At 48.6% G+C, this 27791-nt stretch overlaps 12 protein-coding genes across 12 annotated transcripts; 3 read left to right on the forward strand and 9 right to left on the reverse strand.

The window, feature by feature from the left end:
- Positions 1-2843: 2843 nt before the first annotated feature.
- L228DRAFT_236933 (hypothetical protein) lies at positions 2844-5683 on the forward strand (the record flags this gene model as incomplete). Its single annotated transcript, XM_018330880.1, has 3 exons — positions 2844-2875; positions 2935-3145; positions 3197-5683. The coding sequence occupies 3 exons, from the start codon at positions 2844-2846 to the stop codon at positions 5681-5683; spliced, it is 2730 nt and encodes a 909-aa protein (XP_018189507.1).
- Positions 5684-6397: 714 nt separating this feature from the next.
- L228DRAFT_281078 (S-adenosyl-L-methionine-dependent methyltransferase) lies at positions 6398-9194 on the reverse strand. The gene is made up of 2 exons (XM_018335863.1): positions 8743-9194; positions 6398-8672 (listed from the first exon to the last, which is right to left on the reverse strand). The coding sequence occupies exons 1-2, from the start codon at positions 8980-8982 to the stop codon at positions 6573-6575; spliced, it is 2340 nt and encodes a 779-aa protein (XP_018189508.1). The 5' UTR covers positions 8983-9194; the 3' UTR covers positions 6398-6572.
- A 376-nt stretch (positions 9195-9570) lies between these two features.
- L228DRAFT_281079 (PIG-P-domain-containing protein) lies at positions 9571-10969 on the reverse strand. The gene is made up of 2 exons (XM_018335864.1): positions 10240-10969; positions 9571-10182 (listed from the first exon to the last, which is right to left on the reverse strand). Exons 1-2 carry the CDS (start codon positions 10826-10828, stop codon positions 9701-9703), a joined length of 1071 nt encoding a protein of 356 aa, XP_018189509.1. The 5' UTR covers positions 10829-10969; the 3' UTR covers positions 9571-9700.
- Positions 10970-11702: 733 nt separating this feature from the next.
- L228DRAFT_266329 (hypothetical protein) lies at positions 11703-12206 on the reverse strand (the record flags this gene model as incomplete). Its single annotated transcript, XM_018334840.1, has 2 exons — positions 11703-12056; positions 12114-12206. The coding sequence occupies 2 exons, from the start codon at positions 12204-12206 to the stop codon at positions 11703-11705; spliced, it is 447 nt and encodes a 148-aa protein (XP_018189510.1).
- An 809-nt stretch (positions 12207-13015) lies between these two features.
- Positions 13016-15830, reverse strand: L228DRAFT_85816 (hypothetical protein). The gene is made up of 5 exons (XM_018336914.1): positions 15555-15830; positions 14761-15496; positions 14579-14707; positions 14459-14527; positions 13016-14400 (listed from the first exon to the last, which is right to left on the reverse strand). The coding sequence occupies exons 1-5, from the start codon at positions 15597-15599 to the stop codon at positions 13259-13261; spliced, it is 2121 nt and encodes a 706-aa protein (XP_018189511.1). The 5' UTR covers positions 15600-15830; the 3' UTR covers positions 13016-13258.
- Positions 15831-16139: 309 nt separating this feature from the next.
- Positions 16140-17363, reverse strand: L228DRAFT_218233 (glutathione S-transferase). Its single transcript, XM_018330179.1, has 3 exons — positions 17140-17363; positions 16710-17086; positions 16140-16639 (listed from the first exon to the last, which is right to left on the reverse strand). Exons 1-3 carry the CDS (start codon positions 17187-17189, stop codon positions 16287-16289), a joined length of 780 nt encoding a protein of 259 aa, XP_018189512.1. The 5' UTR covers positions 17190-17363; the 3' UTR covers positions 16140-16286.
- Positions 17364-18283: 920 nt separating this feature from the next.
- Positions 18284-19945, reverse strand: L228DRAFT_208790 (hypothetical protein; the record flags this gene model as incomplete). The annotated part of the gene is made up of 3 exons (XM_018329774.1): positions 18284-19206; positions 19274-19658; positions 19712-19945. The coding sequence occupies 3 exons, from the start codon at positions 19943-19945 to the stop codon at positions 18284-18286; spliced, it is 1542 nt and encodes a 513-aa protein (XP_018189513.1).
- A 531-nt stretch (positions 19946-20476) lies between these two features.
- L228DRAFT_266333 (hypothetical protein) lies at positions 20477-20907 on the forward strand (the record flags this gene model as incomplete). The annotated part of the gene is made up of 4 exons (XM_018334841.1): positions 20477-20498; positions 20561-20596; positions 20659-20774; positions 20854-20907. 4 exons carry the CDS (start codon positions 20477-20479, stop codon positions 20905-20907), a joined length of 228 nt encoding a protein of 75 aa, XP_018189514.1.
- A 188-nt stretch (positions 20908-21095) lies between these two features.
- L228DRAFT_236940 (hypothetical protein) lies at positions 21096-21608 on the reverse strand (the record flags this gene model as incomplete). The annotated part of the gene is made up of 1 exon (XM_018330881.1): positions 21096-21608. One exon carries the CDS (start codon positions 21606-21608, stop codon positions 21096-21098), a length of 513 nt encoding a protein of 170 aa, XP_018189515.1.
- Positions 21609-22943: 1335 nt separating this feature from the next.
- Positions 22944-24420, reverse strand: L228DRAFT_227812 (hypothetical protein). Its single transcript, XM_018330461.1, has 2 exons — positions 23344-24420; positions 22944-23182 (listed from the first exon to the last, which is right to left on the reverse strand). The coding sequence occupies exons 1-2, from the start codon at positions 24285-24287 to the stop codon at positions 22984-22986; spliced, it is 1143 nt and encodes a 380-aa protein (XP_018189516.1). The 5' UTR covers positions 24288-24420; the 3' UTR covers positions 22944-22983.
- Positions 24421-24535: 115 nt separating this feature from the next.
- Positions 24536-25893, forward strand: L228DRAFT_281087 (hypothetical protein). The gene is made up of 2 exons (XM_018335865.1): positions 24536-24896; positions 25016-25893. Exons 1-2 carry the CDS (start codon positions 24802-24804, stop codon positions 25746-25748), a joined length of 828 nt encoding a protein of 275 aa, XP_018189517.1. The 5' UTR covers positions 24536-24801; the 3' UTR covers positions 25749-25893.
- Positions 25894-25927: 34 nt separating this feature from the next.
- On the reverse strand, positions 25928-27676 carry L228DRAFT_244824 (NAD(P)-binding protein). The gene has a single exon (XM_018332023.1). The coding sequence runs from the start codon at positions 27439-27441 to the stop codon at positions 26293-26295; it is 1149 nt and encodes a 382-aa protein (XP_018189518.1). The 5' UTR covers positions 27442-27676; the 3' UTR covers positions 25928-26292.
- Between the last annotated feature and the right edge of the window lie 115 nt (positions 27677-27791).

Here is a 27791-nt window from a genome sequence, read left to right on the forward strand (position 1 = left end):
TCTCAAATGATTTGTTTTATTTTATTTTCTCAATAAATGGCTCCTTAATATCCTTGGCTTACTCTGATGCTTATCCGGTATGCAACATATCAGAGATGACTTTGGTATTTATTCCACACAGTGTCAAATAGTTACGGAGTAAACAGTTGGTCAGTTCGCGCACCGCGAGTGGCGTGCACTTCTTCTCCACCTGATTACCTGACATCCTGATATGAAAAACAAGTGCCCGTTACGGCCAATGTGGCTGAGACAGATCAGACTAGCGATCAAGCATATAATTCTCCTTGCTTGTTTACTGTCTCTGTCTTGCATCCACTGCGAAGTATTAACAGCGTCACAAACTATTGTATAATGAATGTGCTTTTAGTGTCAAGTGTACGAATATTTCATTGCTGTCATCATTATTATCATTACCATTATGATTAAAGGATATTCTGTCAGGTTCATGGTGGTAAGCCTTGTGTCTTTGTAGTCTAAATACAGAGCAGTCACTCCAATACGTTAATTATACAGATGGTATCCGTACTTTGGAGAGTTGGAGTTGGTTTAGTACTCCGTATGCTACAAGAGGTATAGTCAGGGGTAAATCGTCAAACACGAGACTAAACCCGATCGGAGTTAACGGGGATTCTCTACTCTCTCTCTCTCTCTCTCTCTCTCTCTCTCGCGCACACTAACACAGAGAGAGACTCGTAGGCAAGGATTCAGCTCGTGCTGACGGCGGGCAGTAGCTCCATCGTAAACCACGCAGGGGATCGCATCTCGGAAGGTATCAAGGCAGCTAGCTGCTGGACACTCGGACGCCATGGTTCTTGTATCGTAATACATCCGTATTGTGGGCCATAAAGTTCACACCAGACATGGGTTAATCGCGACGAATCTACAAACTACCAGAGTGCGGCAACTCCGAGGAACTGAGATCTCGATCGCATCGTGGAGATGACTTTCACTTAAGATACCTCCGTACTTCTTCAACATCACCTTCTGTTGCTATTGACAAAGGTACTCCGTACAGTGGTCCTAAAAATGAGGAGATGAAAGCGCTACATTGATACGTTTGCGTTACGAGGACGTTTGAGGGCTGCAAGGATGGGGTTTAAAGTTGCGATTTGCTGCATGCAGTGTCTCTGCACAAAGTACAGAGAACGGAGTAGGGAGGAAATAAGAGTGTTGTTGCATAAGTGTCCCTCACATATCTTCGTCGATGCTACGGAGTACATAGGACAATGAGAGAGAAAGACTGTACTCCAGAGTACTAAGTACGGATATTCCTTGATTGATTGATTGAATTGCCGGGTCAACGGGTCAGTGGCCTGTACGATATCAGGGCGCTCCAGTTGATGATTCGTCGTCGGTTAGTCGCCGGGTTGATTCCATGTCTCGCGTGTGTGGCTGTGGCTTGTTCCACTGAAAACAGCGAATTGGAAACACCACAACAACAACAATGATACCGTTCTCATCATTGCTTTTTTCCTTGGTCGGATGACGGCATGGCTGACCATGGCAAAAACATGGCTGAGACCCTTGCGCTTAGATTCGACCACAAATCCCATTCCATACACTTCTTCTCCGTGGAATCACTCACCCTCGTCAGTTACGGAGTATGTTGTTCGTACTGCTGATCCCTACCCGCCGGCATCTCGGCTGGAGATGAAGCTGATCCACCGCACTAAACTGTTCAGCTAACTTCTCATCCTTCCGTACTACTACTACCATGCACTGCGAGAGAAGAATAATAATCCTGTTGATGGATGTTTAGTCCACTCGGCCCAAGCATGTTCGGTCGATCGAAAGTCGATCATCCCCATCCTTTTGTCGCCGTCATGGCCGTCTCCCCGATTCTTGTTGCTCCACTCACTTGATCCGCTGCCTCTTATTGCTCTCTCTCCTCTCTCCCCTCCCTCCACACCTTTTTTTTTTGTCCAGCCCTATCACCGGCGGAGTTGATGCGGAGAAACATGTCTCATTGTTGATTTTCCTCTTGATCCCATTGTATCTCTATCTGTATCTTTAACTCTGCTGTCTCGGGAATTCCATCTCTTACTCGTATCATCATCATCCGCTGAAAGTCATCACACCTTGGCGCAAGGACCATATATACAGCGCATGTTATAACAGAAGGCAATCTTTCATCTCATCTCATATAATTCATAAATATCCTTCCCACATTATTATTTATCTTGGTCTATAAATCCCGGCCATCGAAATTTCATACTCATACTTCGGCGGCTACTGTGGCGTGTCAATTGCCGCCGACTCGACCACCTCCAGACTCAAGGCGCTTCGTGCCTCCATTGGCCATATTACTGGACCCTTCAACGTCACCTCATCTCTGTACGCCAACTGCGCGTACACTGACGACGCGACGGTCCCTCTGTCCTGCTTGTGGCAGACACGTCAAGCAGATACACGCCCAGTTTTATATCATCAGCACTTATCAGAGCACGCCGATAACCGCGTGTGTGCCCCAGGCAGCGCCATTTCGTCACTGGGCCAAATTTCCAATTTTTTTTTGTATCAAGTTCTACTCGTGGTCAAAGTATTCTAAAACGTCCGCGCAACCCCACGCATATTCAACGTAAGCTGATCGGCGCCGAATTGACTTGTCCCATTGGCGTCCCGGCTAACATGATATCATTCTACCGCAGAACAATTTCAGAACTGCTCTTCTTGTCGGCTGGCTGGCCAGCGCCGACATTTGCTCATTATCGGATCGGCAGCCCGCAACTGCTAATTTGACCAGGATTGCATCATATCACTCCACACTCCAGGTTGTGGGGTAAACAAAATTGCACGCTGGCGTGCCTTGACGGTCTCTATTTAATATACCCTGTATCCTTACCATGGAGTCCACCGCCCTGGTCACCTTTTTATTGTACGCTGAAGTTGATTTTGTTATCCATCCCTCATCCCAGTCGACTGACACTTCCCTAGACAAACTCCCAGCACAGTGCACTCGGCAGCATTGCGCGGATCCTGGGACAACTTTGCCAACGCCTATCCTATGCAAAAAGACTTCCGCAAAGGCAGAGGTCACTGGCGTGGTTGTCATTCTTTCAAGGATATCATTTGTGACGGAGACTCGCAGGCGACTCTCCAACGTCGAAACGGTGCCTTGAAAATGGGCGAGCGGTATTGGTACTATGTGAGTAGAGGACTGTCTAGTTATGGAACCTGATCTAATCCAAAATTGCAGTACCAGCTCAACGGTGACGAGGATTATCACAATCCTGGCCAATCATTCACCACGGCTTGTCCTTTTCTACCGGGCCAGCCGGTTCATGTTTTGGACATGCCCATTGAGAGCCCAGCCGAGAATTTTGGTGGCGTGGAAGAGTATACTTTTGCGCCGGCCTTTACGATGAATCCCGAAGACAAGTACTTGGCCCCGCGAACTCCCCCGATACCGCGACCTTTTAAAGAGCAAAGGCTTTCTACATCGTCCAGGCGGTCAAGTCGGAAAAGTCGTGGACGTTTTCCGACGCATTCCCGCACAGCAAAAGTCTCCAAGGGCAAACCGATCAACTTTAGTCGTCTCCTGCGCAGGCCGAACAGGAGGCAAGAAATTGCAACGGCGGTCCCATTTCGTATATCCTCTCCCAGCGTTGATGGTCGCCGAAGCCATCATTCTGCGGGTGCAGTGATGCAGTGGGGCACATGGCCACACCCTCTGGAACACGACGAGCCGCAAATTGGCCGACGTGCAAGTCTGGAGTCAATATATTGCACAGGAGGAAGAGATGCGACAGTCTGGGAGCGGAGTCACCGACCTTCTGCCCACCATTCTACACGCCCGCAGTCCTCATACAGACCTGACCTCGCCAACGCGTCACCACTCGGGTCACATCCTCCAGATGCATCGATTCGACGCGAGTGCGAATCGCTCACCCGTCGATATAAAGGGCTAAGCGCCATGCAGCCTGGACTGCCATTATACTTTTTGCCCAACCAAGACAGGAGCTCTGCCGGCTCAGATCGAAACCTGTCCGAGTTGAGCAGCGAAGAAATTCAGATTGGCCTGCTCGATGAGCCTGAAAAGACACTGCTCGCGAGCATTGAGAGTTCATCTCAGGCCACTGAAATCGAGGATGACGGTGATTATTATACTGCGGAGGATGAAGACATTGGAGATGAATTGGTGCGGAGCCCGTCGCCTTGCTCGTCTGAGAAACTGTCGAGGATACCGACGATTACACCCGAAGGCACATTCTCCGCTATTGATCTGCTTAACAAACGGTTGCCAGCGGTCCCGCAAAGTCCGCCTCCGGAAACTGTGTGGGCCCGGTCACACTCACGCTCAAAGTCGCTCGACACTCCGTCTTCCGTTTCTCACAACGTACACTACTGCCGTCCGCGATCGAAATCCTCTCCCAAAGCGAGCCGTTTTGTTCCTTCTGAGGCTATTGAAGCCGAGAATAAAGCCATAGAGCCCCAACCAGCTCAGAAAAACCCTGCCTTTTCACCTCGGCCTGTACTCAAAAGCCATTTCTCGGACTGGACCACTACGACTGCTGCTTCAGCTGACTCTCCTGCTTCGACCTGTGTCAGCCCTACGCTCGGTGTCGAGGGCGATCTTGCATTCGAGTCTCCAAACATTGGTTCGACGACAGATGACACATATAGCCCGCAGTCGTACTTTGGGTTTTCAGAGCAGACCACGCCAGCACTGTCCGTTGACGGATTCAGCGAGCACACAGAATGTGAGGCAGATCAAATAGATGCGACAGGGTTGAAGACCCAAGCTGGTTGTCTCAGCCAGCATATTCCGCTAGTGGATAGGACAGCGAAGAATGCCAATGATCCGGCGTTTATCACTGACAGCACGGATACCTTGTCGTCTCTGACAGGCCTGCGCATTGATACGAGCCAGCAGAGAGCTACGCATCAGCCGAATGAGGACCCGCGAGTCATTCTGGAGAAGGAGACCAGTGGAGATCTGGACGCACAAATTGACTTTCAATCTGCAGGCTCAGATGCCGATCCAGTGCAGAATGATGCATCCCGGGATCCAGACATTACACCTCGCAAGCCATCTCTTGCCGAGGAATCAGGTCTCACCCGCGAAGCGTCTACGCGTTCCAAGTTTTCAATTCCTCTCATGGTTGATTTAGATCTCCCCGACTACCACATTTCATTTCCTTTGCACAGTCAATCCAGTAGTACGCCTACCAAAAAAGTGGAGGAGCAAGATGTCGACCCAGAAGCGTTTTACCTCCACCAGGAATACCACTACCCGGCCGTTCCTCGACCTACACCCTTTGCCAACGCAACCCGTCCCTCCAAACCGGAGCATTCCAACCGAACCGCTTCCGCCTCCCATGACGTCTCAGAAACTCTCCACACACCGACATCACATCGCAACACGTCGTCATTCACCTCACCGGCGTCCAAGCTGACATCGACATTCACATCGCCCATGACACGTACGGAAGTATCAGCCTTTACTCCTCTGAGCTATTACTCGTCTTCGTTCCAGCCTGCTGCGCCAGTCAAGACCACTCCCACTCCCCACTATCACGATGATCACTGCCGTCGATGGTCGCGGGATAGTCACGTCTTTGAGGATAGCCCTGGTTCTAGCGCATCAGATAAGCCCACGCTTGACGTGGATATTCCTAGTAATATTTCCGGCATGGATGACTTGTTGACTGATCTGGGCTATCTTGGCGCGATTGTTGTATAGCCTTGTTCATTGTTCATTTCTCAATTTGTTCATGATGGTCCATCATCTATAACACCTCATCTTTCTTCCGTGTCTTTCATATTCCAATTTCCTATCGTACACATACATAATCATCCTTTAGGAGTCTGTACTAGCTACTACTAGCTATCTTACTACTAGCTATCTCACTACTTGTTATATCAAAATAGTAATTCACTACTTTAACCATTCTTGTATACTTTCTAGCATAGCATATTACATGGCTTCTCAATATCTAGAGTGTCATTTAAACACTTTTATATATAGTACTGCCCCTTTACTTTTTTCTGTCTAGTAACTCTAGGTATATCTATCGTTATATCATCCTGTTTATTACATCTATTATTATATCATTCTGTCCATGTACATCTACCATCATATTTGTCCTGTTGGTTTACATCTATCATTACAGGTACATTCTACATTCTACCTAGAGTATCCAGTATCCTGTACGGTGTACCTACCATGTCAGAATGATAATATAATATACAAAATTGTACAATGTATATGAGTAAGCTACATTATACATCCTGTTAATGCTATACATTTACATTACATATTCTGTTAGTACTTTATACTTTACATTTTACATTTTACGTGACGTCTATTGTTGGTATTTTGAAATGTAATAACAACCAAAATGCAGAAACAAAGAAATACAAAATGTGAAGCATAAAATGCAAATGTAAATAAAGTGTCAAGGTAGTGAGTTATATACATAGTAGGTGGCGATAGAGGCGCTGAGGCAATGATTGAGGTGATGAAGCAGTGATAGGTGCGGACACAGTGATAAATTGCCAGGTATAATGCGTAGGAATTATAATAGGTAGGTATTATAGCGAGGCGGTGAGATGGTGAGCAATGAGCGTGTTCAGTCTGAACTAAATCCTGACCATTCCTCCTCCTCCTCTTCCTCCTCCTCGTCCTCGTCGCCATCCCCCTCAATGCCGTCCTCCTCATCTGCATCTGCATTGGCCTTTCTATTACGATTCTCCTGTCCATTCCGTCCGTCCACATCCATATCCGCATCCCTGTCTTCGACCGCGCTGACTGCACCAACTGTGTCTGCGTCGGTCTCATGGTCTTGGACCGAGTCCCCGTCGGCGCCCGGGTCTTCGACAGTTTCTTCGACGGCGTCGGCATCACCGTCCCGGACAAACCCCGCCAGGAAGAACCCCATGGTCCCGTCCGCTGTGCCTTTATACGCGCGTATACAGCCCTGGCTTATACTCTTAGCATCCAGCCTCTCATCCTTTTCTTTCCCATTGTCAAGTTCCTCTTGACCCTCTAACGCTCGTGCTCGCAGCACAGCATCTACATCTCCCCTGACATCCCACCTCTTCATCCCCTCGACCTGCTCCTCCCTCGTCAGGACCCTCCAACCCCTTGTCCTTGCAACGTCAGATAACAGGGCGTGCACGACAACATCCTCGTTTTCCGCCGCGTGGATCGAACACGTACTATACGTAATCTTGCGCGCGGCGGAAAAGTGCATGGCGTGTAAGAGCAGTTTGAGCTGAAAGGCCGAGAGGGATTGAAGACGGGCGGTGAGCTGGGACTGTGACTGAGACTGGGGATCTTCGGCGTCGTTTTCGGCGAGGAGGTCTTGCGTTACTGCGTCTGCGTCTGCGTCATCTTCGTCGACTGTGGCGTTGGTTGTAGTGTCGGTAGCGGTAGTGGTAGTCGGATTGGTAGTAGTAGTGGTGGTGGCGGTAGTAGTAGAGGTAGAGGTAGGGGTTCTGTGACGAGAGCGCTTATGCTTCCTACCGGAAGAAGTCAAGGCGGAAGAAATAGAGGCAGATGATCGAACAGGAAGCACAAGAGTAGGGACTTGTTCGCGGCCGACGATGCCGCTGCCAGAACAACTGGGATCGAGAAGCAAGGCGCCGACGCGCCCCCACTGCGGATCGAGCGGGTTGAGTTTGAGAAAGTCTTGGCCTTGTTGGACTGTTACTTTAACTGCATCCACAGATGGGACTGCACCGGGGGTAGTGCCAGAAGTAAGAGAAGTCGAAGAAGAGGACGAGAACGAGAACGAAGACGGAGAAGCACCGGCCCAAGTGACCATTTTTTGCAGTGTCACTGCGCGGCGCTTATCGCGTTCGAGAGCAGTGATTTTTTGATCGGGATACAGTTGAGACGTAGACTCGGCGGTACTTGTAGTGGAAGCATTGTCTGTATCTGCAAAAGCACCCGTCCCCGCCTTTCTGCGCTTCCTTGGCCGCGCGGAATCATCATGCGATAAAGGGCGTTGGCTGACCAGAGTACGATTACTGTCCCTGCTCTTTGTAGCCAGGGCAGCCAGATGCGTCGTCTTGTTCCCCGGGGCCGCACATGTATCCATCAAGTCGCCATCGCTGGGCTGCGGGTCTAACAGGAGTGCCGGAAAGCACGAGGCTTTATCCTGGAGAATAATCTTGCCTTGTCGATATGCAGGTGTATTTGTAAGGTCTGTTCCAGCAGGGAGTGCGAGGAGATTTGGTACATGGCGATCGATATGCAGCGGGGGTTTTTCATCTGCAGACTCCTTCTTTGACCCTTGAGGCTTTTGATGCGTAGTGGCGGCAGCAGGGTTAGCTGTATTCGCGACTTGCAGTACCGTCTCCAGATTATCGACCTGCGTATACCCCGCAAACGTGGTCTTCAATTGTTCCTCCAGCGTCGTCCGCAGCGTATTGACACGCACCCAGCGCGGATGTCTCCACTTCAATCTACTCTGTTCTTTTGTATGCTCCCCGGCGCCATTGGATACGCCCGTGGCCTGCTCATCCTCTGCTCCGTCCTCGATATGCGCTTTCCACGCCTCGACCGTAGGGAATCGCCGCCGGATCCGCGCCTTTGTGAATTCCGCTTGTAATCGCGCCTTGTGCCGCGTGATAGCGACCTTGAGCGGATGTGCTGCCGGTGCCGCAATGCCTTTTTTGGACAGTAGTTGGTCGTGTACGAGTAGTAGGGCGAGAATCGGTGTGATCTGTGTCTGTTAGATATATTGAACTTTGAAGATTCTAGTAGTGTCATGGGTATATTGTAAGGTTGCATACCTTCTTCTCCATATCGAGGAGGCCAGACTTCTCAATGACTTCCTTCAGCGGCGCAGCCCATTTGGTCGTCTGGCTAACGAGCGCATATATCGTGGCGGGATTGGACTTGTTTTTGCTGCCATCTTTGCCGCTGCCTTTTTCATTTGCCTTGCTGGTCTGGTTGTAGATTCGTGACTTGAGCGATCCACCTGCATCGCCGGCACTTTCAAGAATGCGCGCTGCGTCGTAGTAGAGGGACATTTTACGTTTTTCGAATTATGCGGTGCCTCTTCGTCATTTTATTCTGGGTTCAAGGTTCCTGAATTCGAGCTGTCCCGGCCGCTGGACTGAGTACCTGTGCCCCTTGCGGGGTTCAATTATCGTTATTGAGATATCAAAAACCAATGCAGCATGTGTCTTGTGGGCCTTTGAAAGAAAATTGAATACGCTAAGAGAAATTGGCCGAAATAAATAGAAAAAGGAAAAACTGAAGCATGTGAAATTCTGTGGAATTATTTTGCCAAAATCGCATCTTGAGATCGGAGGTCGGAGCTAAACATGCAGGCTACGGCGGACTGAATGAACGTAAACTGACGAAACGTAAATGAGTCCAACAGTCCCAGGTTGAAGGAGCATGCAGGTAGTTATTAAGCTTGGACGCATATCAAAAAATATTGAAAGGTTGCCTTCTCATAATCTTTTTTTTTCCTTACGGTACTTCCACCAGCTTACCTGTTTTTCTACGGGGTTAATCATCTCCACGATTACGAACTCTCTGGACCATAATGATCTTCAACAGCAATGGCATATTATTCCTGCTCAGTTGTACACATATTCGTCAGTCACTAACCCCGGTCGAATGATCTCAACATGAAAGTGGTGGGAGGGCAAGTAAGCCATTAACTATAGACGTTATCAATCCAAATGGGTATCATAAGCAAGTATAATAATAATAATCAATATAACAAGGGGCAAGACGCTAGTCGAGATCATCAAGATCTTCAAGGTCCACGAGATCATCCCATTCAGGATCTCTGTCATCCCCATACAAAATTTCGCAGACGCCTCCAACGGGTATATCCATGACCGCATTGGTGCCATCGCCCCAGAGTGTCCGCCACGGCACTTTTGTGGTCTCGTCTTCGTACCCATCCAACTCTATTCCGATCGTATTGGCTGAGAACTTGCCAGCTTTGGACTCTCGATTGCGATTCGGCAAACGGACACGGCCTTTGCTATCAAGCGCGGCAATGTTCGCGGTTTCGTCAACAATATTCTCGATACTCGACATTGGCAGCGTCAAGTATCCCGTGTTATACGACGCCAAGGCAACGTAGATATATAGAACCGTGACAACGAGGTATGCAGGTATCGCAAGAGACCACCATCTGTTCGGATAGTAATGAATGCCGAGTTGATGTAGAAATGGAGACGGTAGATATGACCAGAGGAGGTAAATCACTTGTTTGGTCAGTAGAAAGTCCGAAAAGGGAACCATGGATATGTCTTTACACATACAAAAGGCAAGGGATGACCCTAAATACAGCGCAAATCCGTAGTATTCGTAAGTGGGAACTTTTGGGCTCGCTCGAGGCACTGTCGTGGCGGTACGGGCAGACTTGGCGACAACAGCCTCGGTGTCATTAGGCGTCTCGGCATCAGAACTATCGGGCGTGGTTGGACGTGATGTTTGGGCAGAAAACGGCGGGCGAAGCAGAGATGTCAGCGAAGGCGAAGGAGGTAATGGTGTTGGTGGTCGATTGTAGAATGGAGGCGCAAAGGCATGTGGTGTGCTCCGTCCCAGAGATGAGCCTGACGTCTGCCTCACATGGCCTGGGCGGTGCAAGACATCGCCGTCTGGTTGGGGGACCTCAATGTCGCCATCTGCTTCTGATGACGCAGATTCTGATGAAATCGGTGAAGAAGCTACAACCTCATCAAGTTGCTCATGCTGGGTTGGATCGAAGCTCTGGACAGCATCCAAGGGAGTCTGATGGCTGTTAGATTCGAGAGGCGTCAGACTGAGCAGATCCGAGGTTGAGCCCGAGCGCGAAGCAGATGATCGATGATGGCCTTTGCCCTTCTTTCCTCGATTCTTAGGAGACATGCCTCATATCATGCCATTGTCAAAAGCAGAGGTGTTGTTTGCGTTTTCGTCTTTCAGAGTTGTTCAATTGATAGAGAAGCCAGTATTTATCTGATCATCTTATCTTTGAATCAGGAGAAAAACGGTATAACCAACTCCACCATTGGACCAGCGCCATTAGGAATCGAACCCAATATCAGTTAAATACACACTCTCGGCACACCAAGGATCTATCGCTCCGAATAAATGATTCAAATCATCAACGTCATGTCTAACAACAAGACAACGTTTCAAAGAAATTGAACGACGATGTTCGCTGATAATTAAATTCAAGTTCAAGAGTATCGAGGCCACTGACTTTTCTCGCCTTTTTACAAAATGAGCTTCCATCTCATTCTGTCATGCAATTGGACATCCAGGACTAACTCCAACTCGAATTCATGTCGCGACAACATGTTACGAAAGATGGAGATCTTTTAATCACACAGCTCACTTCACATACATGTCACAGCCATAATTTACAGTTAAGACGACAAATTCTGAATGCCACGTAACTCGTTGATTCATTATAATACACAGAGCACTATGCTCTAAGCAATGGTTCTGCTTTTTCCACGCTACGTCAACTCAATGTTTTGACGAAAATGCTCGATCCCTGCCACGGTAGAAGAAGGGAAAAAAGTAATCCGCAGCTATAAAGTATGGTTTTCGACAATAAGACGTCCTCAACTCCGTATTAACGTTCCGAAGCATTGCAGATGAACTAGGACATGGATGGATTGCTAAGCACAACCGGACCAGCCCGTTGAATCTCATTCAATCCGATCCATGTGAGCATCAAAATATTCCAGCCGATGCTCAGCTCCCAATCCAGAGGGAATGTGGATGAACCCATTTAAGGGCGGTCCAAGTGCTGGCCGTGGACGGGGTTGTTGGTGGCAGGAAGACCAGACACACCAGTGCCAGTCAGACCTTCCTTGGCCTTGGTGGCATGGTGCTGTCCACCATGGTGCTTCTCAGAGCTGGTCTGACCCTGGCCAGGGTGACCGTAGCCGGTGTTGACGTCAGCAGAGGTGGCACCGCCGAGGGTGTCGGCAGCAGAGGTGAGCTCGCCAGCCTCCTGGCCGGGGATGGCGCCCTGAGTCTGGTACTGGAAAGTGTGCTCCGGGGGAGCAGTACCCGCGGGGAGGGTGTGAGCGTGGTACTCCTCGACGTTGTCATTGGGACCAGACTTCCGTCCAGGTTGGTGCTTTGTAGGTTGTTAGCTCAAGAAGTCAACAATATATCAAAGAAAGTAAACACATACACCGTGGGTAGTCATGGGCTCAGCGCGAGGGACGTGAGCGCTGAATTCACCAGTCTGGTGAGCAACAGCTTCGGTGTTTCTGGTGGCGGACATTTTGATTGTTTGTGTGGATTGATATAAAGAAACTAAAGGAGTCTCCGTAGAGTGTTGATTATGGAGGTTTATGTGTGAAGGACTTTGGAGCTATGAATTGATCTGAAGAAGTTCGTAGTCAAAGGGTGGTTCTCAGGGACTAAATATCTTTCTCCGAGTGTCTGAGAATAACGCAAAGCTGATGTTTGAGCTCTCTGGAGTGGCCAAAGTGACGAAAGCGTTAGTGGACATGATTGAGTGTAAATGACGTCAACCCCATGCCGCTCCTGGCAAAACCCCACATCCTTCAGCTTCTCACGGCAAGAGTAAATTCGAGTACGGGAAAGACTGGAAAATCCATAAAGATCGCGATCGGATTTGTCGATGAAACTCTCATAGTAGGGATCGGTAATTTTTTTTTGCATCATCGCGTGCTCATTCTCCGGTAATACCATGCTATTATGCTGTGCGTGCCCCACTGTACTCCACAGCGCACACGCCAACCTTTCCCGTAGGCTGTCTAGGGTCAAACAGCTGTTCTCAATGATACAATATCTTCCACTTATGGCCTTGATCACCTTAATCATTTCGTACCTACTCCACCAAGAGTCCCGAGCCTCCTCCGGTAGACGGATACAAGATTCGATAAACGTACCACACGCCTCTCCCGACCACCTTATTATCGTCACATTGTCTCAGGCCTTGCTTAGGTCTCCACAATTGACATAATGCAAGTATTGTACTTCGTACTCCGTAAAGCAGCTATGTTAGCGGATATTCCTCTTAATCGCTTAGCGTTCGAAGAGCTCAGCGGCGACGCAAATGGAGATTCAGCCCCATTAGCTCACGTGACCTTGATCCAGAGTAACTCTCGGTGCTCAACCTTTGTTTAAAAACTCCTAGAAGCTATTCGCAATTTCGACGTGTTTGCTGCAGAGATGGTGTGAATATGTATGTGTGATTGGAAGAATATAGTGGATGCATATATGGTGTTCAACGAGGAGTTGGCGTCAATGCTTATATAGGCAATCTAGAAGGGCGCAGTCCAAAGAGTCTTCAAAACATGTCTGGTATCAGTATGTCAAGAATGGTCGCTGGCGATTCCTTCCAAGCTGGCCACTGTATGCATCAAGTTTGACTGCCACCAAGACCAGTTCCATTCTACCCCGTGCTGCTTCTTCTTGACACGGTTGCACGCGCAAGCGCCACTGTCCAGTTCTTACTATCCATTCACCAGCCTCCTCTCTGCTATCCCTTCGTTTAATCTTTTTACCCGCCTTTGCCTGCGACACTGGGGACTGCCCGACCCGAGGTCCGGACCATCCTGGAGACGGCGTCGTACCGGCAGGACCAGAAGTGGGGAGGCCTGAATCATCCTCATCCACCTCATGGTCCATCCGATATGGCTCGCCATCTAGAATAATGTCTGCGTGCTTATCAACTTGAATCTTGACCAAGTCCTCGCTCAAAGGTGTGTTTCCGGGGCTCACAGGCTGCTTCGCCACGCCCCCGCCGGACATCATCAAGAGCCCCAAAGGTTGATTGACTGGTAGATTCATTTTATTCGCAATCACCTGAAATAAACTGCTAATGCGGGCTTTGTCCTTGCCATGAAAATCTGCTCGGCGGGCACCAACGTTTAGCCGTGTGCTTTCCCCGCTGATTTGAAGGACGAGTTCATACGAAGCTCCATCGGCAAAGGGTCGGGCGTAATTGACCCAGGCAATTGGTGAAGCTTGGTTGACCGCCGGTAAAGGATCATCCTTGACCAAAATCCCCGAGGGCTTCACATCTTCCAATCGAATTACAATCTCGCTTCGATGGCGCTGAGCATTGAAGCTAATGTGATGTGGGATGAGCTTCTGTTCCAGCCCACGCAGATGGAAATACCGACAATCTCGGATTAGTTCGGCACGATGTTCTTCGTTTCGGATATGCACAGGATATCCGCGCAAAAGATGAATTAGGTCGGCGAATGTGTCGGCTGACCGATTAGGCACATTTGGAGGCTGGATAGAAGGTGGACGAAGCAATCCGACCCGATCCAAACCGGGAAATGTTCGAGCTGGCGTGGAGAAGAAAAGACCAAATCCAAGTGAAAAGAAGTTTGGTGAATCACCAGGGCCAGAAAAAATATCACGTGGGATCTGGAAAGACCGTCCTCCAATCTCAACAAATATTTCCGACTCGAAAAGCTGCGATATCAACCTGGGCACTGAATTGTAGGTCAACAAAGAATGCACGTCTAAGTGGATTCCCCCAGAAAATCTTACAGCTATAAAATTGAGCATCTGAAAACAGCTTCACGTAGTGTGTCACATCTCTTGGTTGCACATAGTAGCCTTGAATCAGAAATTAGCACCAGCATAAGATTTCGTCGGCAGGTATCAAACCTTGTAAGTGAAGCGAGATATCCCGAAATACGACTGGGTCTCTATCAATGTATAGAGTTCTTATGTTTTCAGCATTATCGCCGCTCTCCTCCAGTTGTTTGCGGAAGAATTGCGAAAAGTAAGAGGGTGCTCTAAGCCTCTCAGCTGGGCGCCATAGCATGTCGTTTGCAAGATATACTGACCATCGGACGATAATGATGCACCCGAAAGCCGGAACAATTCGGAGCCAATTTGAATTGGGAATACTTTGTCGTGTGGTAATGCCAAATCAGTTTCGAGATGATGTTTTCCATCAATCGTTCTTAGAATTCCAGGCGGATCTGTGATCAAAACTCCTTCCCCACCTGAAGCGCGACGGGGTGGAGTAGGGCGCAGCCCATTGACCGGTTTTAGGCTTTGCAGTGACGAGCTGGGAGGGCGTGATTCATTTTTGTGCTTTGGGAAGAAAGAGGAAGGGTTTTCTGGCGTGAGTTTATCTTCAGACTCATCCTCGGGAGCATGAACTGTAGCTCGTTTCTGTGAAGGACCCCGGGCATCTTCTCCAATCGAAATAGCTGGAGTGGCTGAAGGAGCAGACCTTGATCCTGATGAGATATTTGGATCAGCTTTTCTTTTGAGTTGATTATGGCCATGCGATCTAGCGGCCGCAGCAGATATGTCCGGTGCAGTGTTTGGGTTACTTTGCTCGCCTGACGACGTGACTACTGGACTAGGGATTGTGAATCCTTGCGCTGGTGCTCTCTGATCAGATGGATCCTCAAGAAGCACTCCTTGTGGCTGGTATAAATTTGAAAAGTCAGGTGGCCCCAAAATTGAATTGCCCCAGTCCATCTCATAATAACTTCCCGCGTTAGGAGTTTGTTGTTGTCGTTGTTCGGTCTCAGCAGCAGGAGTGCCGGACCATGATGCCGAGGGATTCTGGTACAATATCCGTTAAGCAATATGTATAAGAAAGAGCTGAAGCTTATATACTTACATCTGATCCATTAGACCCTGCGCTATCTTGCTGAATGCCTGACATGGTGACAGCAAGCGTGTGAAAACACGTGATGCGAAGCTGCTGAATTAAGGACGGTTGTGACACAATAATCAATAGCTCAAAGAAATAAAACAAAGGTAATCCATTAGCTTAAAAGCACTCTAATCCCAAAATTCGGTTTTGGGAGGCTTAAAATTTTGTTGCAAAACAAAAAAAGAGCTGTGGAGAAGAGCTCAGCGGGGAATGATTTCCCCAGTGATAAGAGCTTCAGCTCCACAGTGACTAAGCGACCAATCGGCCCTAAGGTATCAGCGGCGAAGCTTGAAGCTTCCACGAGTTCCATTTTCAAAGGAAACCTTCCGCACTCTTCTCAAAGAAAGTCGCAGAGTCGTTCTACTATAGTCAATCCACAGAGAAAGTCTAGATCATTCGCCCTATGTAGAACCACAATATCGTCAAGCTCGCAGTGGCAGTACTGCTGACTGAGCCGAAATGCTGACACACCTAAGCGCGACTCATGTGTGGCCGCAATGCGTTTTCCTCAGTATTATGAAGAAAAGCCTGGGCTAACATCAAGGTTTTGCATTAGAAGGTACTTAAATTCACTAATTCAACCGTTTCTCTAATAGTGCTGAGATGATTATGCTATTGAGTTTAATTGTAAAACGGTACAAAGTCAAATGAGGTGACATTTATTAGTCCGAGCATAACAATGCAGGAACAGCCATATCAGATCTTCGAGGTCTTGTCCGATCCCTCAATCTCTTTGATCTTTTGACTAGCTCGCTGATAGGCCTCCCTTTGCTGAATCTTACTGACATAATCACAAATCTTGGGATATTTGTCTTGTGTGATTACTCCACGATTCACAGCAGACTCTAGAGGGAAGATCATTAGAATATCGGCGCCAGTCAGTTCCTTTCCACAGATAAAGTCTCCTCCGTTCGGGGAAGTGTTGAGTTGACTTTCAATGAGAGCAAAATGATTGTCGAAATTCGGCTGCGTAAACGATTTCTCCACATTTCCACCGATCATATTCGTGATCGGCTTGATGAAGAATGGCACTGGCGCATTTTTGATCTCTGAGAAACCCATGTTATTAGCATCGACTTTTTAAGAAAGCTAAAGCATAGCTTGGATATGTAAACCTACTTTGAATTATAACCCAGACAACCATGATTGCCATCAAACTTCCTTCCGTATAATGCATGAAATATCTGTATCGAAGCCACTCTTCGGTTTCTCCGCCAAGTTGGCCTTCTTTACCTGGGGCATATTGCTTGGGGGCCAGCCATTGTCCAAAATGTTCAGTCAAATATTCGACAATGGTACCGGATTCAGCCAAGACGAGTGGCTTTGATAGCGCTGGTGCTTCAAGGACGATGACTGGAGACTTTCCCAGCGGATGAACTTCTTTCAGCTCGGGAGGCGCAAGATAGTCTTTGTTGCGTTCATAGAGCTTGACCTCGTAGGGAAGCTTGAGCTCCTCCAAAAGCCATACGATGCGCTGGGAGCGAGATTGATTCAACCTACAAATTTCGGTCAGTAGCAAATCACGGTGTATCGTCACGAGCGATCATACCAGTGGAGGGTGAGTTTGAAGTTGTGCTCCGCCGGAGCTTGGCTTGCCATGTTGTGTTGTTTCTTTGGGTTTGGTTGGGAAATGTGCAAATAAAAGTAGTTGTCTAGTAAGTACCTTATATGAGAATGAATAAAGTGAAAGTAACGTCTGCCTTTTTAAAATCGCGATGAGTGAGTCAATCAATTGACACAGTAAGCTTGGTGGAAAAAACACCTTGACGTAAGATAAGTTACCAAGTGTACGGCCGCCGATCACCCGGCACAGCGCCTACAAAACACCGAGAACCTCGGATGTGAGAGTCGCTAGCGAACCATGTGCCTGCATTGAACCATTAGAGCTACAAAACAATTCCAACCGTCCCTCGGCAGAAGATTTAGAACAGCAAATATAACTACCGGGAAAGAAAATGTATTGATTTGCAGAATGTTAAGAAGAATAAAAGTCCTAGTGTAAATACGGCCAAATATACTGTGAATGCTAATTATGATGCGCTTTGGCATAAACACGTCAGAGCGTCAAATACAGATCAAATTAAATAATTAGTGGACTACCTTAAATCTAGGACCAGATTATGAGCTTATTTACTAATTTATATATCTACTTTATGCGTACGATGGCTCTCAATCATTTCAGCAAGTGCAATTGCCTTGGCGACATGGTATCTGCATCAGCAACGGCATCCTACAGATAGCCAGAGTTAACCACTAGAATCTTAGAATTAGCTCGATCCCTTCTTAAGTGAATAAAGTGTATGGAATATGCGGCTAGCTCATTGGTCAAAGAAAATAAAATTGAGGCGGCACTGAAGCAGTTGGCGAAGAAAAGTCTCCCGCAAATTGTAGGAAGAGGCATAGTACGGATACCACTTCATCGAATGCGGCAGTAGAGAAGCTTGTCGAGGATCTCGACACACAAAAATAAAAATATCAAGGATCGGAGGCACTCTGCATGCGCTTTAGTTCTCTAGTCAGTGCTCCGCCCTCTAAAAAAATAGAGGCGAGACAGGATTTTGCAGCGCTGAAAGGAATCTTTGTGCTGTGCTATTAGTGGTTGAAAATATTCCAAGGACTCAATAATCCCGGCAGCGACCATTGTTTCGCGTTAGAGACTGTCAGCGACAAAACAAGGCAATGGTTTTCTTAAGTCAATCGTCAAACGGCCATGACTTGCTCCAAGCGACTCGCTCATCCTCAGAATGTGCCATTCGCCCAATCGTCTCCATTTTCGCCTGTTTCAAAAGCGCTTTAGCTTGATCGTATTGATCGTGCGGTACAACACCTTTCTCAGGCCATGCTTCACCCAACAGCTTCCTCAAGTCGCGCATTAGCTCCATACCTTTGATAGAACCAGAGACGTCTTGCTCAATCGAAGCAGCCTCGTCAGCTGATAGCTGTACTGGAAATGGTGGATTTCCATAAGCTTGGACACCTGGGAGGCTCGACCATTCGCCTTCTAGATCAAGCACCCTAGATTGATAAAGTGCCTCCCCGTCGATCAGAAGGTTTTGGGCCAGTAACATCATGTCAAAACTAGTGGTCTCTCGAAACTCCATAGCTTTGTAGAGTCTTTCGTTGGTGGTGTAAGTATATCTTCTATATAAGGCTGCGAGCGACATCTTTAAATACAGACTCTGAGCTTTATCTTGCTCTGCAGAATCTAGCTGGTCATAATTCTGCGGAAACGCTGGGGGATCAATACCGCTTATAGGAGGGCCATCGTGGTCGAGGAGATATGGCTGGCGAGCGTGATCAAAGAGCGGCAGAAGTTCGCTTGATTGCCAATCGATGATGCCCAGTACCTGCCACGGCCTTTCAGGGGTAACAAATATATTCTCGGCGTGAAGGTCAGGGTGCCATAAAAAAGAGGATGAGATTGATGTGTCAGTTGGTAGAAGAAATTTTAGCATGCGAGGATAGGTGTTTAGCGCGGCTACTTTTTGTGAGCGAGAAGGGTAATATGTGCCGGGACCATAAAGTGATATTGATGACTGTGGCAGCTTGGTGATTTCCTGTACACAAATAAGCTCCCGGAGACCAATCGCCGTTTTATATTGTTCCGCGCTGCTCCCTAAAAAAAAAAGTCAGGTCAGCATTCAGCGTGCCATTTGTAGAAATCATGTTAAAAATTGCCTTACGCGGGCCTCGGTCAAAGTTCAATTCCATTCTTCCATCATCGAGGAATTCTCGACCTGTCGAGGGACCGACCGCGAAACGAGGCTCTCGGGTTTCGGATTCATTCTCTCCGATAAGAGAGCATCCTTCGGAATTTTCAAAAATATCGGATGAGTAATATAGGCTTCCGTACTGAGCGAAAGAAGTGGACATCCATGATTTTTGGTATCCTGAAATAGCTTTCACGACCTCGAGTCTGTCTTTGATATCCAACTTTGGCCAAATTTCTTCAAGCTGGACTCCTGCAATCTTCTCCATTATAATATACTCGGCGCCTACGGGATTTTCTTTCGCCTTCGAGCTCCAAGCTAGCACTTTTGGCGCCGGTGTGCCCAGTCTATTCCGGACCTGCAGTTGGGCATTAGGTAAGAGGCAAGGGATCAGCATGGAAGGCCACTTACAAAATCCATTGTGGCCACTTCGCTAGCAGTCGTGTAGTGCGCAAGCCCGGCGTTCGGGTTTGGGGCTTTACCCACAACCTGTGTGCCATCCTGCATTGTAAAAAGAAAAGATTTATTGAACATTCCGTCCGAAAATTTTTCAACTTGTACGCATTGTGTATGTGCATCGCCGGCCGCTTCTGCAGCACGCTTTGCCAGCTCGTTCATATTGAATCTAGTGTGCCGCATCGCCATTTCATGAGACTCATTTGCCACAAAGCGGCCCCTCGTATATTTGAAAAATTCATCATGTGAGTTCCAATCTGCATGGAGTCGCTGGCTGATGTTCTTCCTTGGTTGACCGGTAAACAATAATTTACCTCGCTTTTTCAACAGAGGAAGAAACGTACGTATCATAATTGAACAAAGCCTATTATAGCATTAGATGCATTGCATAGAGAAGAGGAAGCAACTTCACAAGACGTCAGGTGAAATGTCACAATTGCAAGACTGCGAACCCTCGAAGAAGCTTGCAAATGAAAAGAGGCCCGGGAAACAATGGCTTGAAGTGACGTAGCTGAATAAGCATATTAACAATTTAGGACTAGCGACCACTTCCGCGACGATCAAGACAATGCGCGCTTGCTCGCTTACCGCACCCGCACTGCATCGTCAGCGGGTGATCCACTTCCCCAGCTCAACATTCTCCACACTTGAAGCCAAGTGGGCGTTGTTATCACTGCTATCATCGTTCACACAGCTTATCGTCCAAGCAATCTGCCCATCATGGCAGGCCACAATCACAATGGTGAGTATTGAACCATCACTGGAATCGAAACGAAATAATTACTAATACGCAATGGCTTTTAGTTCTTGCCCAGGACCCGGCGTTGGTGAAATGGGCGGGTATGTGATGGGCATCATAGCAATACAGGGGATGATATCAATGAAGGCTAATTCATCATTAGCAATGGTTACCAACCGCCATAAGTACTTTCGATGGACCGGTCGAACGGCGTGGTTGACATTTGTCTACGTTGCTGCTGTGCCGTCGATTGTTTTATATCTTGGTTACAAGACAGACGTACGTGTTCATTGGCATAATTTCCCTTGGCGGCTACACGAGAAACATTTGCTTATGATGTATGACTTGGCTATTGCAGGGCAAATACGAAATGCGGGGCAAGCGACGAGGCGACATTATCTCTGAATATTAGATCATCAGCACTGGAGCACTACTAAATGCATTCATTCGGCATTCTTAAAGCAGCAATATCAAATTAAATTCTTCAAACCCAGTACACATGTGCTATACATGTACAAGCTGCATATCCAACTGATATCCTTCAATTTTTCCCTTCAATCAAATAGCTTTCCACATATCCAAGACAATTGCAACTCAAACCTACGCCCGAGGGGGCATATTCGTCTCCTCCAAGACTCTTCCATCTTCCAGCACAATCTTTTCGCTTCCCACCATGACAAACAAGATGCGGCACCACTCGTTAGAATTATTTCTCCACCTATGCATAGTGCCGCGCTGAAGAATCAGTTCTCCCGCCTTGATGACCCTTTCCTCGCCGCTGTCCAGTATCATGGTAATTTCTCCCGCAAGGACAACGGAATAATCCATGCTTTGAGTGCGATGAATCGGGCTTTCACCACCATGGGGCGGAATGTCCGCCGTCGTAAAAATGACACCCTGGGGCGGGACCCGCGGGAGAGTGTTTTGCTGCGGTGCCTGGAGATCCGTATTTGAAACCGGCACGCTCGGCGCGCTATGAATGACTGCAAATGCGCTTCCCTTGGGCCCGAATGGGGAAAAGGTCTGCAATGGAGCATCTGATGCAATGATTGACGTGCCAGCCGCATCGTGCGCGGTAGCAACTAGACGCGGGGGCGGAAGTGGGCTGGCCATTCTCTTTATTTTATTTTATTTCAAGGCTCCCTTGGAACGTTGCGTGGGTATTTTTGTGGTGCTGTAATCCGCTCGTATAGCTTTCCTGTCACTTGACTTTGTATTTGCTGGTCTAATTGTATCGAAGTGATCCTTTATTCAGGACGTCTTTGGTCTCAATTGGGATTTGCTGACGTCTCGTAGAAGAATGATCTCAAAATCGATGAAGAAGCAGCTCGAATAATGGATTAGAATGAACCTGAAAACTGATATTACATTCTCAAGGGGCCATCATGGTCTTCAAATACTCGTAACTCACAATCACGCACTACCGAATACCTACCAATCTACCTACTACAGCCCCTCTTTCGCGCGATGTTGGTTTTAATCAATTGGGGGCCACAAAAACAAACCGCTTGTGAGCTTATGCTGAGACTAGACCTAATCAAGCTACCCACAATGGGCTTCTTGTCTTGCCATTTTCCCCCTCCTTGTAAACGGTCCACGGTCACTGAATTAGCGTTAAAGGCTCCAGAGGTAAAATTAATTCGCGATCCAGGCAGCATCGCGTCAAGTTGTCAGGGTATCGATTGTCATCTTCCGCCATAGATTTTGGCTTTGATTTTTGGGGTATTGATAATACGCTTTGTAAAGAACCGTAAGCAATCCGTCCCTGGCATCTGTTTTGGAGGTCGGTATGTCGGTAGGTCGGTATGTCGGTAGGTCGGTATGTCGGTAGGTCGGTAGGTCGGTGAAGCCGGTCAAATCGGTGAAAGCGGTGACTTTTACGCCGTAGACAACGGCGGATATCAGGATAATTTATGCGTTTCTGCCTTTAAAGAGGCCTCCGTAAGTTGTCGGCCTTGCCGGGGCTGGGGGGCCCGCGCTGGAAAAGGCTTTTGAACCCTTAACTAGGACTTAAGTGAAGCTGTCGGGAATAACCGCCAAGCGCCGTCGCCCGAACTCCGAGCGCGTGAAACAAGGAACGGGTTTTGTTGACACTGCTAGGACTTAGCTTTACAGTGGGCTGCTAGTTGAAAGAATAAGATATTGTTGATTAAGGATTATAATAATTTGAATGCTTACGAAATTCTGGAGTTTGCTTACGGATGAACGTTCAAGCATTGAAGAAGCGAAGTGTTTGTTTGGTAAGGATTCCATAGCCAAGTCGTCGACGTCGACGAAAATAAAAATGGAAATAAAAATATACAAACAAATCAAAATAGGTTCGATAACTAATGTATCTAGAGGATATATGAGAGCACATGAAGTGAAAAAAATAAAATAAATAGAATAAAATAATTGAGAATTTAGGATGCTTAATATGCATATATTATTCGTATAGACATCTACCATCAACCGCATACAATAGAGACACGATACTGTACATCAAAAACTATCCCATGAGCTGCAACTGGTCCTCGGGGGGCCAGCGGGTCTGCGCAAAGCTGAGGCAGCGCTTAATACTCTGGAGCATTTTGCGCGTGGCCTCGTCACTCATAATGTGCGCTTGGCTTTCTCCTGTTCCCTCGTTGATCTTCTCGCGGGCTGATCGCGCGTGGATGCCGACCTGGGTCACACCAATTGGCCATGCCCTGTATCGTGTTAGTATGGTTCGTATTCTAAGTCTGGCTTCATCGGGGCGAGAAACGAGCGAACCATGCAATGAAAAGAGTGGAGCACAAGCACGATTAACCATAGGCAGGAAAAACACTGGGGCAGTAGCGGAAAAATTGGGAGATTAATAAGGACTTACGCCTTTCCAATACTCAGTCTCAAATAGCCATCATTCGCATCCACATATCGTCTCTCCTGCGCAGCATGCACAATCTCGACAATCGGCTTGAGCAAATCATCCTTGAGGTCGGATTTCTCAAAGTTTCTAAACAGCGGCCGCATGTTCTCTCTTGCCTGCAACATGGCATTGAATGCCGCTTTCCCCTGGAAACTCTGCCTCACGCTCTCCGGCCGGTTCGCCAGCGCGGCCGCCCACTCTCGTAGCACCATTGTAAAATACGACGCGAGCTGCCTGTACAAGTACTCCCGGGCCTTGTCGTCCTTGGGCGGCAGCGCAGGGACCTTCATTTCTTTCTCTGGCACCAGGATGAGTGTCGTGGGAATGGGCAAGTCTGCAGACGTCAGTCCGCCGGGCTGTGGCGTGGACGAAGCCTCCCGCGACTTGGCGGCTGCTGTGAGTCGCCTGTAACGTCTGACGCGCTGCTTGTGCGACTCGCCGAAGAGAGTGACTGGTTCTGATAGCTCGCGGAGTTTCGAAACAAGTTCATCGTCGGGAATGTCCTCGTCTTCTGGGAGAGGTGTGCCGTCCGCGCTGCTGGTGCCGGTTGGTGTCTCGCTCGACGGCCGTTCTGGTAGACCGAGACGTTTTCGCCGTGCGCGCTCTTCTCGCTCGGCTTCTTCTTCGCGCCGTTTTCGAGACTCTTCGGCCAGGCGTTTCCGTTTCTCCTCGCGCGCAGCATTTCGTGTGGCTTCCTCTTCTTCGAGCTTTCGCTTCTTCTGGGCGCGCTCTTCTTTGGCCGCCGCTATGGCTTCTTGCTCGGCTTGGTATTTCGCTAGTCGTTCGGCTTCGAGGTCTGCTCGTTTGACGTATGCCTTGTTATTGGAAGATGAAGAAGAAGTAGATGTGTCTTTGGATGGTTGTGACTTTGCGATTTCTCGCGACATGAGCGCCTTGAAGTCCATGATGATCACGCCCCGCCCGCGGTCCAGATGTAAAAAGTGTCAGATCGCGTAACGGAGGTATATAGAGTGATTTGATAGGATTTTAATAGTAGCTGAGTGGCTCAAAAGAGTACATCTGCTGTTGTGGTCTGAGGTTATTGTCGTCAGTTAGACTTGATATTATTTTGAACGACATGTCGGCCAATTTGGCCAGAAACCGCCGATGTCATTCCGCGCCAGAGACAAAGTGCATTTCCCTTTCATTGCGCAACCAACCAACTACGCTCGTGTCTTGAGCTTCATCGCAGCTTGAACATTGCATTTTATCCTGCAAATTTATTCTTCTCTACTTCCACTTCTAACACAATCCTCAATTCTACATTGCCGACCACGTCAAGCCATGAAATTATAGTCACCGCGACTTCACAACCTCAACGAGCTCCACCGTTTCAAAGCCCCAGCTCGTACGTAACCTTCCACCATTTCAACTACCCAGCATACCAAAATCAAAAGGCTCCATTCGACGTGTTATACAATGGCTCTGCAAACCGCGCCAGGCGGCAAAGTAGACCGCCAAACCACTACTCCATTTCTTCTCAAGCTCTTCTACCGCACCGGTAGCTTCCACAGGTATATTTCTCCCCACAACTTCCCACATTCCCACAAATTTCCATGTATTCCCCCAATTATCCCACTCCCACTACGCGTTCCCGTACTTGAACTAATATATTAAACTAACACCCAAACAGACTCGACGAATTCCACCCCACAGGCCCACTACCACCGCATCTACAAATCTACACCTGGTCATCCTGCACACTGCGCGAGCTTTCGCACCTCTTGACATCCGCACTGCCTACTCTTCTCCCCGACCCTGTCATCGGCACGCGACTCGCGTTTCGGCTCATATTCCCGGACACGCGGAGCGGCGGGGGCCCGGACGCTGGGCGGCCGGGAGGAGGTCGATACGTGAGTAAAGAGCTGGGCAGCATCGTCGTTGGGGCCGGAGGGCCAGGGATCCTGCCAACAGAAGATGAAGCGAGCATTGTAGCGGACGGGCCCATGGCTGGGGAATTGGGAGGCGAGCCAGACAAGAGTCTGGGCGACGCGCGGTTCGTGATTGGCGATTATGTTTCCTGCGCAATATTCCCGCCGCTCGCGGACGGGTCGGTGGCTCCCGTCCCGGGTCCGAGAGGGCCGGGAGGACCAGGAGGGCTGGGATTGCCGGGCAGACAAGGGAACATGAGCGACTTTGGAGGCGGGAGGGGCGGTGTCCTGGGTGGTCCAAGAGAGAATGGGTTCGGCGGGTTCAGAGTCAGAGGCGGACCGAGAATGGGCGGCGGCGGTAGCGGCGGAGGCAGTAGCGGTGGTGGTGGAGGAGGCATTCCAAGCGGAGAGTGGAGAAGAGGCGAAAGATTACCGGATGGTCCAGCGGCAGGGGGCGGCCGGTTTTATGGCCGTGGGAGAGGAAGAGATTATTAGGTGTGTGCCATGGTGTTGGAAGGGGGTAGTATGGGGATTATGGACTCGTTCCCCCTTCTCCATCTCTCTCTTTTCTTTGATCAAGTGTATTATTTCCCCGCAGGAAGAAACGGCGTACCGGTTTGATAGTTAGACATTGCGAATCAAAAGAATTGTTATGAACAGTCATCTTCATTATGTTACCATTCATGCCGTGTACACAGTGTACAGTGCATCTCTCTTCGGCACTTTATACATGTAGCTACCGTATATACAATATTTATGACAGATCGGAGCTCTAGATGCTTTTCCTTTATTTCCTTCCAACAGTTTATGAGGCCTCACCTCCCGCCATTTCCCAATCAAAGATACAATAAGAAGAAACAAAAGAGGAATTAGATGAATATCATCAAAATAAAAAGAAAATAAACGAAATAACCCCATCAGAAATGATAGAGGGGGAGCTAATCACAATACAACGGAGATGAAGGAATGATCAGAATAAAAGGACATAAGGAATGATTAGAATAAAGGACATACGGAAATGATGTAAACTAAAAGGAAATTACAACGACGCCTTAACAGGAGGCACACTCTTCTGCCGTTCCAACTGGGTATACATGAGATCAAAGAGCTTCAAATCATGAATAGCATCTTGGACCGTCGTCTTAATCTCCTTTCCATTAACGAGGCACTCATACATCTCCTTGAGCTCGGCTGTATACGCATCTTCATAACTACTCAGGATCTCTCTCGAGGTCGCTTCGCCAAACTCATTGAGTTCATCGACTGTGACCTTGATCGGGAGACCCTTAACATAGGGCGTATCATACTTGATACTGACCGTCTTGTTCTCGCCATAGACGGTCAAATGGGCATCGAAGCGGGGGACTTTATCAATACCCGACTCGTACGTGACGGCGTACTTTTCGCCGCGGGGGCCAGTGTAGTTGAAAATGGCCGAATAAAACGGTTCATGCGCCGACACGCCCGCCACGCTTTCGGGGAAACCTAGGGCCTCGCGCATCAGGGACAAGTCATGGCTGCCCAGGCTTCCCAAGAAGCGGCAGTAGTTCTTGCGCTCCTCGGTGACGGGCTTGCCGTCAAAGGCCTCCTGCAGGAGCGCGTTCAGACGGGTCGTGCTTGATTCTTTCGAGCCGCGCGGGAAATCGGTATACTTGACGGGAAAGGTGCCAGACTGGCTGACGAAATGGGGGTTGGGCCCGACAATGTCGCGGGACCGGGCGTAGAGGATCTTGTCGATGCCGGCGACTTCGCGCTTGAAGGCGTTGACGAAGCTGGGCGCGTAGCGGCGCATGTACCCGACAAAGACGCGGTTACCGGATTTCTGAAGCGCGCGTTGCTCGGCGTCCAGGATGGCCTGCGCGGAGGGAAGGCTGAGGGTGATTGGTTTTTCGAGCAGGACGTGTTTGCCCGCGCCCAGGGCGGCGATGGTGTAGGGGGCGTGGAACTCGTCAGAGGTGAGGATGAAGACAATGTCGACGGAGGGGTCGTTGAAAATGTCAGACGGGTTGGTGCTGCCTTTGGGGATGTGGTGCCGTTCTTGGCAGAACTTGACGGTTTGGGCGGAAATGTCGCACACGGCGACGACGCGGTAGAGGTGGTTGAGTAGAGAGAGCGTGGGGAGGTGGATCACTTGCGCGACTTCGCCGAGGCCAATGAAGCCTACGTTGAGGACCTTTTGGTTTGCCATGTTTTTGGTTGTATGAACAGTAGGGTTCTTGCTTTACTTTTTTGTTTATGGGAGCCGTAGCGTTGTCGCGAGTATCGTAATGGGGCTATTGGTGTTGCCGTTGTAATTGATATTCTTTTTAGCGGAAGAGACTTCGATAAGGAAGAATTCAGTAAGATAATAAAGAGGTAGAATTGAGCCCCCAATTGCTGTACAGGAAGAATTGTATGTGGAGGATAGGATGATAACAGAGAAATGTCAGGCGTGGGGCCTCGGAGGGATGACATGGGTGGAAAAGCGCAATTATGTCATTGTACAGTTATGCCATCACCACGCTACAGAGAGCGATTAGAACTAATGGTGCTATGGCG

This window comes from Xylona heveae, assembly GCF_001619985.1.
Source record: "Xylona heveae TC161 unplaced genomic scaffold L228scaffold_3, whole genome shotgun sequence".
Classification (NCBI taxonomy): Eukaryota; Fungi; Ascomycota; class Xylonomycetes; order Xylonales; family Xylonaceae; genus Xylona; species Xylona heveae.